General features: G+C 43.5%; 1 protein-coding gene across 1 annotated transcript; it reads right to left on the minus strand.

Annotated features, from left to right (window-relative positions):
- Positions 1–11,216: 11,216 nt before the first annotated feature.
- On the minus strand, positions 11,217–14,543 carry LOC134221602 (uncharacterized). Its single transcript, XM_062700791.1, has one exon. The coding sequence runs from the start codon at positions 14,541–14,543 to the stop codon at positions 11,217–11,219; it is 3,327 nt and encodes a 1,108-aa protein (XP_062556775.1).
- Between the last annotated feature and the right edge of the window lie 512 nt (positions 14,544–15,055).

Here is a 15,055-nt window from a genome sequence, read left to right on the forward strand (position 1 = left end):
AGGTTATGATTTACCGTCTCCAAGTCATACGCGCTTTGTCCCATCCGCGACGCGACGATGATGATGACTGTTGTCTCTCTTTGTGGAAACTGTCGGCTCGGGATCAACGCTGTTCCTCATCGTCCTAGGTTTTGTCGCCGAGCTGGGGGAGATTTTTATCAGTTGATTATTAACTCGGGCGATAAATTTTGAAAGTCAATTGTGTCGCGGGCCAGGTGTCGGAGTGTTGAGCTTTGTTCTAAGGAAGCTTCGGTTGATTCCGTAAGAAACCTAGTCTGGTTGAAGATACCTCCTGGGGTGCGGCAGAAAACGGCTGACAAATGTCGGTTATCAATTTTTACTAGCAGTGGAGTGTAGGATTACTTAGCACACGCCAATCGTTCCGCTTTGAGACAACTGATACCCCGGCGGAATTGTTGCAGTAAAATTCCGGAGTGACGCATACCGAATGAGACGATATTCTAAATAACATGATGTTTAATATTTTATACACAGTACTTTTAAACATTATTGCTATTATCGTATGATCACGTAGAGGAAAACGTTTATACCCCAAAAAAATAAATCTTACAATAATTGTATAAAACCTTGGCATATACAATTCTGTAAGAAATGTCAGCTTTTCATACAGATATTGGATTAAAATGATACAAAATTGAAAGATTTCCATACAACGATTGTATTGAAATCTTCCGAAATTTTATATGCCAAATTGTTATACAGTTTCTATAAGGTTCTTATGCAGAACTATATTAAAATCTGCCATTCACGCGCTGGTAAGGTGTATAAAAACAATCATTTGGACAACCTTAACACCTGAGATTTTTACGATTCGTGCTTCAAAAATGTGCTACATTCCACTCAATTTCACGCACTATGTGCTACATACACCTGATGATCAATCTCTCGATCAAGAATGTGCCCCTAATTTGTTCGTTAATATCCCAGAAAACCAAAAGCACAACACTCCATCCCTCATCAACACGTCTAACGAGCCAATGTTGAAAATGGGAGGATCCGTCTCCCGGCATGCAGTTTGCCACCGCTTAGAACGAAATCGTGTTCTGCATCCTTGGGATGATGTTTTAGCAGTGAAGGAAACCCAAGCCCTGATGCACCGGACTGCTCCCGAGCGCAGTGAGCAGATCAGCAGATCCAATCCGAACCACTCACACCATTAATCATCTAATTAGAGGGAAAACAAACACCGTGTAAATGCCAAGAACAGCGGACAGGTTGCATGATACGGTTTTGTTTCTGTGCCTTCTCGCCATCGTCGGATGGGATGCCCTTGTGGTGCCTCTTCGCCATTCGGAGCGTTTAATGGTTTCGAACTTCTTGTAAATTTATGTTTCAAAAATTTTGGAAAATTGATTTATTAGGTTGATTTGTTGGGTTCCCCCGTGAGGTTGGTCGACCATCATCAGCTCACGCTCGCTTTGTAGGTATTTACCTGCTCATCTTCTTGATTTTTGGCTTATTTCAATTTAGTTTTTCGTTTTTCGGCTTCTATGGGGATCCCTCGAGTTGAGGGATTTGAAACAGTTCAGCGAGGGTGTATCATATCATCATCCGAAAAATTCCTGCGCATTAAAAGCCCTACTAGAGCTGAAAGCATTTGGAATTAAGCGAAGATGTGATTAAAGGTATATCGTTTCGTGATAATCCTTAATTAAAATGCACCTTTTTCTTTCCCTGCTCGTGGGTCGCGGTGGACGTAGGATTGGAGGCGGGAGAAGTGCAAAAGCTCAGGATAACTAATGTCGGGGGATTTCTCGGAAACCTGAAACTCTGATTCATTTCATCGCGCTCTTCAGGAGAGGAATGCGCGTGTCCACGGACGTTTTTCGGATTCGGGTCCCATTAATCATCCGGCGATTGAATGTGCACACTTGCAGGGGCAATTAGCCATCGGAATGATGGCGACTACGACGAAGAAAGCGATTATCATGTGCGGGATATTCGAGCTATCGAGATGGTCAACCCGGGACTCCGTTCTCGAAGATGTCTATCTTGGCTGATCTTGTAAGTAGATATCAGAATGCGCGATCGCTTGCTCGATGAGAGGTACGTGATAAGTGTTTGCAACTTCCCTGATATCGTACACGCAGTGAAAAGATAAATAACCATACGAACGTATTTGTGATCAAAAATGCATAACTCATAATCCAATGGTGCTGGTTTTAATCATTTATATAGTTTCACAAAAACCTGGACATACAAGTTTTTTAAAATCAAACAGTAAATAAAGTAATTACAGTACGATTCATGCAAGCACTCATACTATGCACTCTTCGTAGCGGAACAAGCTGCTGTGAGTCATTTCTAGCATCCAGAATAATGATGAGTATGTGGCTGACCCATTGGATATGGCATTTCTCTCCCTGGGTCTTACATCCCAGTTGCACATAATTTCTTCTTTTCCTGCTCGAATTCCAGTGAGCACGAGCTAATGAAATGAACAAAACACATTTATCTCGTCGCACTCTTTTATTTATTAGTTTATATACGATTATAACGATCCAACCAATAATGCACGCGCCTGCTGGCAGGAGGCATACTTTGCTGTTCTGTATCCCGATCTAAACAAGGGTCGCCATCACCATAAGGACCGACGAATCATCCTCAAGTCGCCGTGACAACTTTGTTGTCACTCAGCCACAGCTTCGACTCCGACGCCGGGGATGAAACGCTCTCATCTGCCTCCTCTGTAGGACATGTGAGGTTATGTTATTACAAGGCAGTTAACAGAATCTAATAACCAGCATCCTTTTTCCTTCAACAAGCAAAAGTCGAATGGTGAGGAGACGAAAATTAACCCCCGATGTTCGGGGTTACGGTTTGCACCACATGAAGGGCTTTTGTCTCAAAACTGTCGGTCGGTATCGAGTCGTCTTGTTTCGATCGATTTGCGGAGCAAGCGGGCGGGGTGAACCCGTGTAGGAGGTCGCATCTTTCCACACTTCTCCGAAATAGGTTCTGAATGTTTTTCCTGCCAGCGGCTGCGGCGGCGGCAAAGCAGAGCCCGGTGTTTGTTTTTGCACTCTTCTGAGATGCCTTTTCTGGTCGGTTCGCTTCGGAGGTCAGAGATTGTATAATGAGATCAACAGGCGATCTTTGATTGTTTGACCTATTCTATTTAGACGATAGGTCCTTCCTGGGCAATTAAAAGGTGTGAGCTGACAGTGGAAGTGTGCTAATTTCCACATCCACATGCTTCCGGGTTATTGTGGACCGCCGGCTGGGGGGATGATTACAATGAAATTGAGTTATTGAAGCTAATTTTGGACCTTTTTTGTTTGATGCAATTTATGCAGATATTCGCAATGTACATAATTTCCAAACAAAAAACGACCATGTGTTACTTTTTCGAATAAACGGAACATAGAATTTTCAACTGCGTATGAAATTTTCAATTTTTATTTTATTCAGAAATTGTTTATGCTTTTATTTATCAAGCTGTTAAAAAGTAATTTTTACAGAAACTGATACTTTACCTGATAATTTACCTCTACCAAAACATTTCCTCTTATGCGTGGTTCTTCAACACCTCATTATGATAACAAACACCAGTAAGTTTTGTTTTTTTTTTTGTTTATTATAAATCTAAAAGTTCGTATTACAGATTACAGATTAGTATATTTGTCCTAATTAACAGATTATTATCTTATAGTGAAATATATTATTACAATTTCCAATAACTATCAAATATCTATCAACAAATATTTAGAAAGTTTTCAGAATTCACGTAAAATACACTCTGTCAAGTTAGCTTAAGACCACCCATATTTTGAGAAAAAATCTACAATATTTAATCAGTTTTAACCCTTTTGTTACCGACAGGGTACCCGGGTACCTTTTTCGTTTTCAAAAGAATTTTGTTTGGGGTTCTAAACATCGCAGGAAATTGAAACTCCGTGACATCTTCAAACTCGGCAAAATTAAGGTTTGGGTGGTACGAAAATGGAAATCCAGTAAGGGGGGGCTTGGGGAGGAGCTTCTGAATATTTTTACCCCGTAACGTACCGACAGGGTACCCGGGTACCCACGTTTTGTTATGACCATAACTTCGTCAGTTTTCAACCGATTTTGACGATTCCGTTTGCTATAGATTAAGAATTTCATCCTCTATCCGATCCATGTCCACATAGGACCAATCCGGATTACCTGGTTACCGGAGTTACGGATTTGCTAGACCATGTCTCAAAAGTGGAGAAGTTGATCTTATAGAATCCAAATGATGATTTCTTGTATCCTGAGTTACCAGTTTTGCAGAAAACTAGAGGATTATGATTTCCCAACGTATTAGGACCACGTGATCATATGGACTCGGAACGGAGTGGGCCCTATAGTGGTCGCAAATTTATTCCTGGCAATATGGGTATCAAAATTCTTGAAATTGTTTCGGGAACATGTTATTCATATAGTTGAAACCATAGGATGGATATGAACCGGAACAGTCATTCTGGAACAGGTTCCCGGAGGGCCCGTAGTGGCCAAAAACTCTTTTAGAATAAACCCTAGCTATATGATCATCAAAATTCTTGAAATTGTTCCGGAAACATGTTTTCCATGTAGTTGAGACCATAGGATGGATATGAACCGTAACGGCAATTCTGGAACAAGTTCCCGGAGGGCCCGTAGAGGCCAACAACTCATTTAGAATAAACCGTAGCAATATGAGTATCAAAATTATTGGAATTGTTCCGGAAACATGTTTTCCATGTAGTTAAGACCATAGGATGGATGTGAACCGGAATGGTCACTCTGGAACAGGTTCCCGGAGGGCCCGTAGGGGCCAAAAACTCATTTAGAATAAACCCTAGCTATATGGGCATCAAAATTCTTGGAATTGTTCCGGAAACATATTTTCCATGTAGTTGAGACCATAGGATGGATATGAACCGGAACGGTCATTCTGGAACAGGTTCCCGGTGGGCCCACTACGTCCAAAAACTCATTTAGAATAAACCCTAGCTATATGGGCATCAAAATTCTTGGAATTGTTCCGGAAACATATTTTCCATGTAGTTGAGACCATAGGATGGATATGAACCGGAACGGTCATTCTGGAACATGTTCCCGAAGGGCCCGTAGTGGCCAAAAACTCATTCAGAATAAACCCTAGCTATATGGGCATCAAAATTCTTGGAATTGTTCCGGAAACATATTTTCCATGTAGTTGAGACCATAGGATGGATATGCACCGGAACGGTCATCTGGAACATGTTCCCGGAGGGCCCGTAATGGCCAAAAACTCATTTAGAATAAACCCTAGCTATATGGGCATCAAAATTCTTGGAATTGTTCCGGAAACATATTTTCCATGTAGTTGAGACCATAGGATGGATATGAACCGGAACGGTCATTCTGGAACATGTTCTCGGAGGGCCCGTAATGGCCAAAAACTCATTTAGAATAAACCCTAGCAATATGAGTATCAAAATTCTTGGAATTGTTCTGGAAACATATTTTCCATGTAGTTAAGATCATAGGATGGATATCAACTGGAACGGTCATTCTGGAATAGGTTTCCCGAGGGTCCGTAGGGCCCAAAACACTCATTTAGAATAAACCCCGGCAATATGGGTATCAAAATTTTTGAAATTGTTCCGGAAACATGTTTTCCATGTACTTGAGATTGGATATGACCTGGATCGGTCCTTCTGAAACAGGTTCCCGGAGGGCCTAAAGTGACCATTAATTCATTTGGTAGAAACCCTGGCAATATGGGTATCAAAATTCTTGGAATTGTTCCGGAAACATGTTATTCATGTAGTTGAGACCATAGGATGAATATCAACCGGAATGGTCATTCTTGAACAGTTTCTCGGAGGCCTAAAGTGACCATAAATTCAAGAATAAACCCTGGCAATATAATAACGTGATAAAATCGGGTCGAAAATGTGATAAAGTCGGAGGTAGATAAAATCGGGGAGTGACAAAATCGGGTCAACACTGTGTAACTTTTCACTTCTCTCTTCTCTCTTCTCATTTCTCTCATTTCACTTTTCACTTTTTACTTTCCACTTCTCACTGCTCACTTCTCACTATTCACTCCTCACTTCTAATTCGACCCAAGAACCATTCGGCCTAACAGTCATTCAGCCTGATGACCCTACATCGGTCCCATCCATCTTGGAAAAACATGTTTCCAAAAATATCCCAAGAATTTTAATGCCAGGGTGTTTGTGGCCACTTTAGGCCCCACGGGAACCTGTTCCAGGATGACCGGTCCGTTGTCAAACCATCCAATGGTCCAATTACTTATCAGACCATGCTTCCGAAACAATTTCATGAATTTTGATACCCATATTGCCAGGGTTTCTTCAGAATAAGTTTGTGGCCGCTTTAAACCCGACGGGAACTTGTTTCCGGAACAACCGTTCCGGGATTAATTCATAAGATGGTCCTGTAACGTAGTTAAGTTATATTCTTTAAATTTCCAACGAAGTTTATTAATCATGACGCAAGATATCTTCATTTGGTTGAATATATATCTTCAATTTACACATACTTTGGGACTTGGCCCAGTTAATCCGGAACTCCGGTTACCAGGTAATCCGAATTGGTTTTATGTAACATGTCACGAATAGCGGGTAAGTTCCTGAAACCGTAGCAACCAAAATCGTCAAAATCGGTGAAAACTGACAATGTTATGATCACCCGGGTACCCTGTCGGTAAGGGTGTTTTTGTCGGTAACAAAAGGGTTAAATAAACAACGAATGGATCAGTTAATATTTCATATGTACATCATTCTTAACTGTATGAAATAATAATTATAGACAAATGCAAAGTTTTGGAGAATATTTGTTTATTGGCTGTCAATTTAACTTAGGACCACCTGAGATATTGTTCCAGCAGAAGCGGTAAAAACATTAAAACATTTTAAATTCAACAAGTTAATAATCAGTTGCTTTACCGTTTCTGTTAATAACTTGGAACATTCGGTTTGGCATACTGGATACTAAGTTTTGTAGAACGCTTTTCTCAATATTTCCCCAGGCCTCTAAAATAGCAGATTTTAGCTCATCAACAGAGGTGTACTGCTTTCCTTCTGCATAAATCCTACGCACCAGGATTCCCCAAAGGTTTTCGACTGGATTTAAATCCGGGGAGCGAGCTGGCCAGTCAAGGAGATCGATTTTGCGATCTTTCATCCACTGCTTCGTCTCTTTGCTGGTATGGATTGCTGCATTGTCTTGCTGGAAAACAAACTTTTTGCGTCGGAATCTACGCATAAATGGCAGCAGACGTGTTTCCAACACCTGGATGTAGTCCTTGCTGTTCATATTGAATGAAGTGAAGGCAAGATCCAGATTCTCAGATTCACAGAATCCCGCCCATACCATACAGGATCCCCCACCGAAGTTCCGGGTCGTGAAATATTGCTCTTCCTTCCTCAAATCGCGCCAATAGCCGTTGAAACCGTCAGGGCCGTCCAGGTTAAACTTTTTTTCATCACTGAAAATCATCTAAATATTCACAAAACACTATTAGAGCTTTATATTTCAAATACGCTTTTGCAGCTTAAAATATATCTCTGAATAACAAGGACTGCTATCAACTTACCATGTTCCACTGGCGATTCATATTGGTTTTTACAAAGTGCAAGCGCCGCTCGATATGGGAAGGGGTGAGGTTTGAAGCTTTCACCATTTTGGCCCTTTTTATAAACGGTATTTTCACCAGAACCTGACGAATAGCCTCTCGGGTAACGCCTAAGTTCAATTCCTGCTTAATCTGCATTAGCGATTTCGGAGAATTCGAAGCATTTCTGACAATCTCCCGTTTATCCCATCCGGAAAGTTTTGATTTGCGAGGTTTTTTCAATTTTTTACCATATCCTGCGGGGTTCTTCAAGTAGTTTAGTACTACTTGATGTGATCGACCAATACGACGAGCTATCTCTCTTATACCGACCTTCTCCTGATGAAATGCTTCAATTTTACCTTTCTCCTTCTCTGTAAGTGATTTTCCTTTCGACATGATGCTCGAAAACTCCTTTAACACGCGAAACTCACGAAAAAATCAAGTGGTCTTAAACTAACTTGACACCGGGAAATACGTTTATGTTGGAATAAACACTGAATGAATAATAAAAATTTAGTTGTACACGTCCATTCATCTGTTGGCACTATAGATAGTGGAATATATAGATAAGCGAAGATAAATCCTCTGTCTCCAAACGAATTGTCAAACGTGTCTCCAAACGAGCATGACGTCACGATTTCAATGGAAACGTTAAGGTCTGTGACGTCATATGCACGTGTGCGCGGGCAAAAAAAATTGACTCAGCCATGCTTTCGCTCATCTATAGATTCTACTATCTATAGTTGGCACCAATACAAACGTAATTCGATAGGGTGGACCAAAAAGATATACTTATTTTCCGCCAAACACGAATAATGTTGAGTGGTCTTAAATTAACTTGACGGAGTGTATATTCCTATTGTTCCATCTCATCTTTCGTATTTGTTTTTTGAAAACAAATAACAATGGTGCATGTACCCTCACATTGAAAAAAAAACGCTCTTGCCGTCAACAATAAAGCAGTTTTTAACTGCATTGAAGATGATGGTGTTGGGTTTTCCCCGTTTTGCACTAACGTGCGCACCCGCGAAACTTATTCGAAACGTGAACAGAAAAACTAGTGATACGGTCACTACAAATTAATTTATTTGTGTTTCACTTGATACACTTTATTTAGTGGACTGTAATTATTTTTATTTTTCCACACGGTCGTACGGCCGACCGACAACTATACCGGCGGCGGTTAGGAGAGAACTAAAATTTCTGCTATCTGCACCTATCAGTGAAGCTGCGAGAGCGTATCACTGATAGCCTATCTCTTGTGCCTAGCAGCGTGTAGTATACCTATAGTCGCTTGGCTGCAGATGCTCATCTCAAAATTACTGATTACAGCGACGTACCAAATTTATGCCTTTATAATCCTTAACATACCGGCCGCCTTGAGTTTACTCGAAACAAAATTCAAATCAACACTAGTACTTATATCTACATGTATTCAAAAATGATGTCAAAGACTCTCCAACTGCAACTGCTTGCTCGTGCGCCGTAACGTGAGGTTGACCGTCCGTCAAGTGGATTCACCGCTACTGATACTGTCCACATCCTCTGATCTGAATAGTTCTTGATAACTTCTGCTGACTCCGCTGCTCACGTACTTCCGCTGATTAGATCGATTATGGTGGCATCGGCCGGTGGAATCGGTTCTCCGTGACCTGTCGGAGAAGAATATGGTTTGATTCCGGAACACATACGAATGGAGGGAAACATAACTTAGTTGTCGCCCCCTGGCGTTAACAGACGAAACTCTATCCTTGCCAAAGTATGCCCCAATGGGGGCGTGAAATGCTTAGCGGAAGTCGTGTTGCAGAGAACCAGTTGTCGTCTCAGGGTTGATTTGAGGAACTTCGATGCGGACGTCGCCGACGTGTCAAGAGCCAATGAGTTGTTGAGCTTTGATGTGATGCTGAAGTTGATGGGCGCAATGGGCGCTGCACCAAGAAGTGCCCTGTAGTTAGTGCTTCCAGGTCATTCGGATCATTGCTGAGTGGGGTCAAGGGCCTCGAATTAAGGCATGCCTCTATCTGTGCTACGACGGTACTCATCTTGTCAGGTTTCAACATCCTGTTGCCAATGACCCTTTTCATATGAGCCTTCAAAGATTTTACTGCGGCCTCCCATAAACCGCCGAAATTGGGGGACTTAGCTGGAATGAATTTGAAGGTTATGCCGTCTTGAGCGGCCTCCGCCGACAGATGTTCTTGCAGCTGTTGCTGATGAAACATTCGTTGCAGCTCATTCAGCTGTCTCCGTGCTCCAACAAAATTACAAGCATTATCGCAAAATATTTCTATCGGCCTCCCACGCCTGGCCACGAATATTTTTAGAGCGGCGAGAAATGCTGCGGTCGTGAGGTCCATTACGACTTCAATGTGGACAGCTTTGCAAACCATGCAAACAAACAAGCAGAGATAACATTTTGTCGGAGCGCCTTTCCGCGTAGCAGGCTGCAATTCAAATGGTCCACAGTAATCAATTCCTACCCTTTGAAAGGCAGGAGCTGGTGAAACTCTCTCGAGTGGCAAATCTCCCATCAGTTGCTCATTAACTCGTGGTTTCACTCTGAAACACTTCACGCATTCATGCGTTACCTTCCTTGCTAGATTTCTGACATTCAATGGCCAAAACCTTTCACGAATGCAGGATATCATCAACTGCGGCCCTGCGTGGAGCAGTCTGTGATGGTAATCGCTAACGACCAGTTTCGTAAGCGGATGCCGGCTGTCTAGGTTCATCGGGTTTTTACGCCGGCACGATATTGGAGCATTTCCGAGCCGGCCGCCAACGCAAAGTATACTCTCTATCATCACAGGATTAAAACTTCGGAGCTTAGAGGTGGATCTGACTTCATTCTTCGATGCAAGGTCTGACAATTCCAATGGAAAGCTCTCTGATTGAGCAAGTTGCACCAAAACGAGCAGTGCTTCTTCATGCTCAGTGGCAGCTAAAATTCCAGACTTTCGTTGGAACTTGTTCCGGGGTTTACAGTTGAACAAGAACCGGCGCATCCAAGCAGTCAGTCGTATGAGACTTAGCAGACTTGATCGCAACGTAAAAATCTCGTTCGGAGGCAGAATATGTAGAACTGCCGATACTAGTGGTCTCTCCTCCAGGGTCACCGAATCAAACTGCTGCTCTGGAACGTGAGTACTTGCCGGCCAGTATTGAGTATCCTTCTTCAGCCAATCTGGGCCAGCCCACCACAGAGAATTGTTCGCTATTTGAGCTGGAGTTGACCCTCTCGAAATTATATCAGCGGGGTTCTCGATTCCCGGGACATGGTTCCACACTCCACCTTTTGTGACATGTTGTATCTCCGATACACGGTTTGCCACAAATGCCTGCCATCACGATGGATGAGAGGAAATCCAGCATTTGACTATTGTAGAATGCGTCCAAAAGAATGATTTTGCTTCAATCGCCATGCTCGTCGAAACGGTCTCATAGAGATGCGCCAACAGCAGAGCTGCAGATAACTCCAACCTAGGTGTTGACTGCTTCTTTTTTCTCCTGCTAAGATCCTCCAATGGCGCACGGCGCAACCTTTGATTTGGCCATTAGCAGGTTGACAGTGATATCTCCGTTCCAGTCCATACAGCGCAAATAAACTGCAGCACCGTATGCTTTATCGCTTGCGTCGCTGAATCCGTGGAACTCGCACGAAATAATGTCTCTTCCGAAACCGATCCACCGTGGAACTGAGACTGTATCCAACTCGCATAGATTGGCCAACCAACCATTGTGTCTGCAGTTCTTGGCTTAGCGGCTCATCCCAGGAGTACTTGGCCTTCCACAATTCTTGGAGAAAAAGTTTTCCTAGAACGACCACCGGACCAACTAGTCCATAGGGATCAAACAGACGTGCAATCTCAGAAAGCACAACACGGTGAGTGATTGGCCCACCTGGCCTCCAATCTGGAACTTTGATCCACAGGGTGTCGGTAGCTGGCTCCCACGTAAGGCCCAGCGTCTTCACAGTTGCCTTCTCATCCAAGTCTAGTATTTGACGGTCATCTCTCAGATTAGAAGGAATCGATTTTAATACTTGTGGGCTATTGGAGTTCCACTTTCTCAGATTGAACCCGGATCCCTTCAGGAGTTCCAGAACTTCCTTACAAAGCTGGACGCCATCTTCGACCGTGTGCGAACCTGCCAACATGTCGTCGACATAAAAGCTCTTTTTGACCACCTTTGAGCCTACCGGATAGTGATCCCTGCCCTCTTCAGCACACTTGTTCAAGCACCGAGTTGCAAGATATGGTGCTGATGCTGTACCGTACGTTACAGTGGTAAGCTTGTAAGTTCGTAAAGGCTCGTCAACTTCGTCTCTCCAAAATATCTTGTGAAGCTGCTGATCCTGCTCGTGCAACCATACCATCCGGTACATTTTTTCTGCGTCTCCTACAATTGCGTCATTGTACAACCGGAAACGTAGCAGAATGCTTCGGAGGTCGTCTTGAACGACTGGTCCCACCATCAAGATGTCATTCAAAGCAACACTGGAATCCCTAGAGCACGATGCATCGAAGACCACTCTCAATTTTGTCGTCGTGTTGTCTGGTTTTAACACTGCATGATGCGGGATGTAATACTCTGGGCCTGAATCTCCATCTTCTCCTGTTATCTCCTTCATGTGACCCATGTACAGGTACTCATGCATGAATGCTGTATACAAGGCCTTCATTTCGGTGTTGGCATTCAGCCTTTTCTCCATTGAAAGAAATCGTTTCTTCGCAATGACCTTTGATTCTCCCAACCTTCCCAGCATGTGCTTCCTTTTCGGAAGTGTCACTCGAAATTTCCCATCTGAGGCTCTGGTAGTCGTCTCCTCGAATATCGCTTCGCATGCAGACTCTTCTACAGACAAACTGCTTTTAGTATGGCATGATTCCAGCTCCCAGAATTTAGTTAACTCCTCGAATAGTTCTTCGGTAGTCACTGGCGTAGAAGCTACCGTATTGTAGCTGACAACAGAATTTTCTGGAACACTTCCAGCAACGATCCACCCGAGCTGTGTATTTCGCAGAATTAATCTTGAACCATGAAGCTTCCGTTGTGCTTCCAACAAAAGATCGTAGAAGATGACTGCTCCCAAAATCACGTCAACGACACCAGATTCGTTGAAACTTGGATCCGCAAGTGAAATACCCTTTGGTATGCTCCAAGACGAAATACCGAAACTTTGCTGCGGTAGGTTCGACGTAATTTTCGGCAGCACATAGAACTTCAGCTCAGACGATACGTACGACGAGTTACAAGAAGAAACCGAGGCTAACACTGCTTGCTTGCTGATTGATGAACTACCACCCACTCCCTTCACAGGCAAATTTTCTCGCATACGTTGAAATCTCAGCTTCTGAGACAAGGATTCAGACATAATGCAGATCTGTGATCCGTTGTCCAGCAAAGCGCGTGCAAGTACGGTGTTTCCATAGCGGTCACCGAGCTTCACGATAGCGGTAGACAGAAGCGCAATATTTGAGTGGTAATGTGTTTCTGGTGGTGTAGCAGTGTGGTGTACAGTAGGAGTATTGGTGGGAGATGATAAACGTGCACTTTGCGAAGATGTACTTGGTGTTTGTGTAGACTGTGGGTTGTTGTAATAAGTGTTCCGGTTTTGGGCCTGATTGGATTGCTGTGGCGGTGGGTTCGCGGCTTGAGGTCTTTTTGGTGGGACTTGGGAGGAGGGAGGAATCGAATTTTGCTCGTGATTCACCGGAGCAACGTATGGGTGAAGCATGTAGTGGTGACTGCCTCCGCATTTGCCACACGTTGGCCTCGAACAATCCGCAACAAAATGACCAGATCGTAGACACTGCAAACACAATCCAAACTTTCGCACAATAACCTTCCTATCGATAACCTTCATCTTCCCGAAGCGCCTACACTGTTCAATGGAATGCGCTCCACCGTTGCAGACTTGGCAACCTCCATTTGATGATACTGCAGCGTGAACCACTTGGCTCTTGAGAGGCTTCTTGAAATCACTGCTCCTTCGCGCTGACGTAGACTGAAGTATGGCACAGTGCTTCTCCAGGAACTCCACCATCGGCTTGTACGAAGGAATGTCCTTTGAGCTGTGGCACGTTTCCCAGTGGCGAATTGTATCGTCATCCAGCTTCTGGGAAAGCATGAAAGCTAGCAGAGTGCCCCAGATGCCGGTATTTTCTCCTAACTTTTCCAGTTGCTGAAGGTTGATTAGGAATGTCGTTAGAAGATGATTCAACCCCTGGAAACTTTCCATCTTCATCGGAGCAGCCGAAAAAATTGCTCTCATGTGTTCCTGTGCAATAAGCTTGTGGTTTTCGTATTTGGACTCCAGAGTGGCCCAGGCTAGTCCATAGTTCGCAGCTGTGACTTGAATTTGATTGACGTGTAGTAGCGCATCATCTTTCAATGACGTTCGGAGATAATTGAACTTGTCTATCAAATTCAATTGACCATTATCGTGGATCAACGACTTAAAGTTGTCCCGAAAATTTATCCATTCGGACAGCTTCCCAGAAAAGGTAGGAAGTCTTAGCTCCGGATACTTCATTCTTGACGGCTGGCAAGTTTCAACTACTGATTGCCGCTCCACGACATCTCTAGGGTTTTCAGCCGTCTTCGAAAAGAGTTGCTGTTTCAGCCGGAAATACTTGTTCTCAAACTCCTTGAAGATTTCCTCGTTCTCTCTCTTCCGAGCCTCAGCCATGGCCACCTGTTTGGTACTATCCTCTCCGGTTTCATCTTTAGCGGCGTCTTCTACGTCTATTTCATCAGTGATGACTTCGATTTGCACTCGCACTTCACAATATTTATCGTACACTTCGTCTAATTTCTTCATGCGAAACTGAACTGCACATCTATCATGTTCTTCATCGTATGCTGCCAAGAACTCCTCTATATTCTGCAACGTAATCCACGCATGGCGCTCCTGCTTCACAAGCGCTCGTAGATCGGATACTGGCATTATTAGTAAATCACTTCACTTATTTAATGCACTAGCGCAACTCACTCCCGAGACCTCAAGCGACCGAACGAGTTGACAGAAGACAGGCCAAATAAATCAAAAGTGACTTAATCTCTTTCCAGCAATCTCAAATTGTGCCTTCAAAAGGCGATAAATCTTAAATCCGGAGCATCACAAACAAGTTCCCCACTGTGTTCTACTGGAATGTACAATCTTGCATGCAATTTTATGCTCCTTATGAGCATGAAACAGTCTACCCTCGGTAGAGTTTCAATGGATGGTGCACAGTACAAACCAAGCCAATTCACCTCAACCACGCAATCTCATACACACTGTACTTAGCTGATTTCGGCGATCTCCAGATGTCCACCCTGGGCTTCAAAGACAGGAACGGTGGTCCACAGGAACAGCGAGCGATCCTTTCGATCCTCTGTATATTTGCGGCAACCACACTCGAAATCCCAACAGCCCAGCAGCGACGGCAAAGCAACGCCAAAGCACTATTATCTATC

Source organism: Armigeres subalbatus, chromosome 3 (assembly GCF_024139115.2).
Source record: "Armigeres subalbatus isolate Guangzhou_Male chromosome 3, GZ_Asu_2, whole genome shotgun sequence".
Taxonomy (NCBI): domain Eukaryota; kingdom Metazoa; phylum Arthropoda; class Insecta; order Diptera; family Culicidae; genus Armigeres; species Armigeres subalbatus.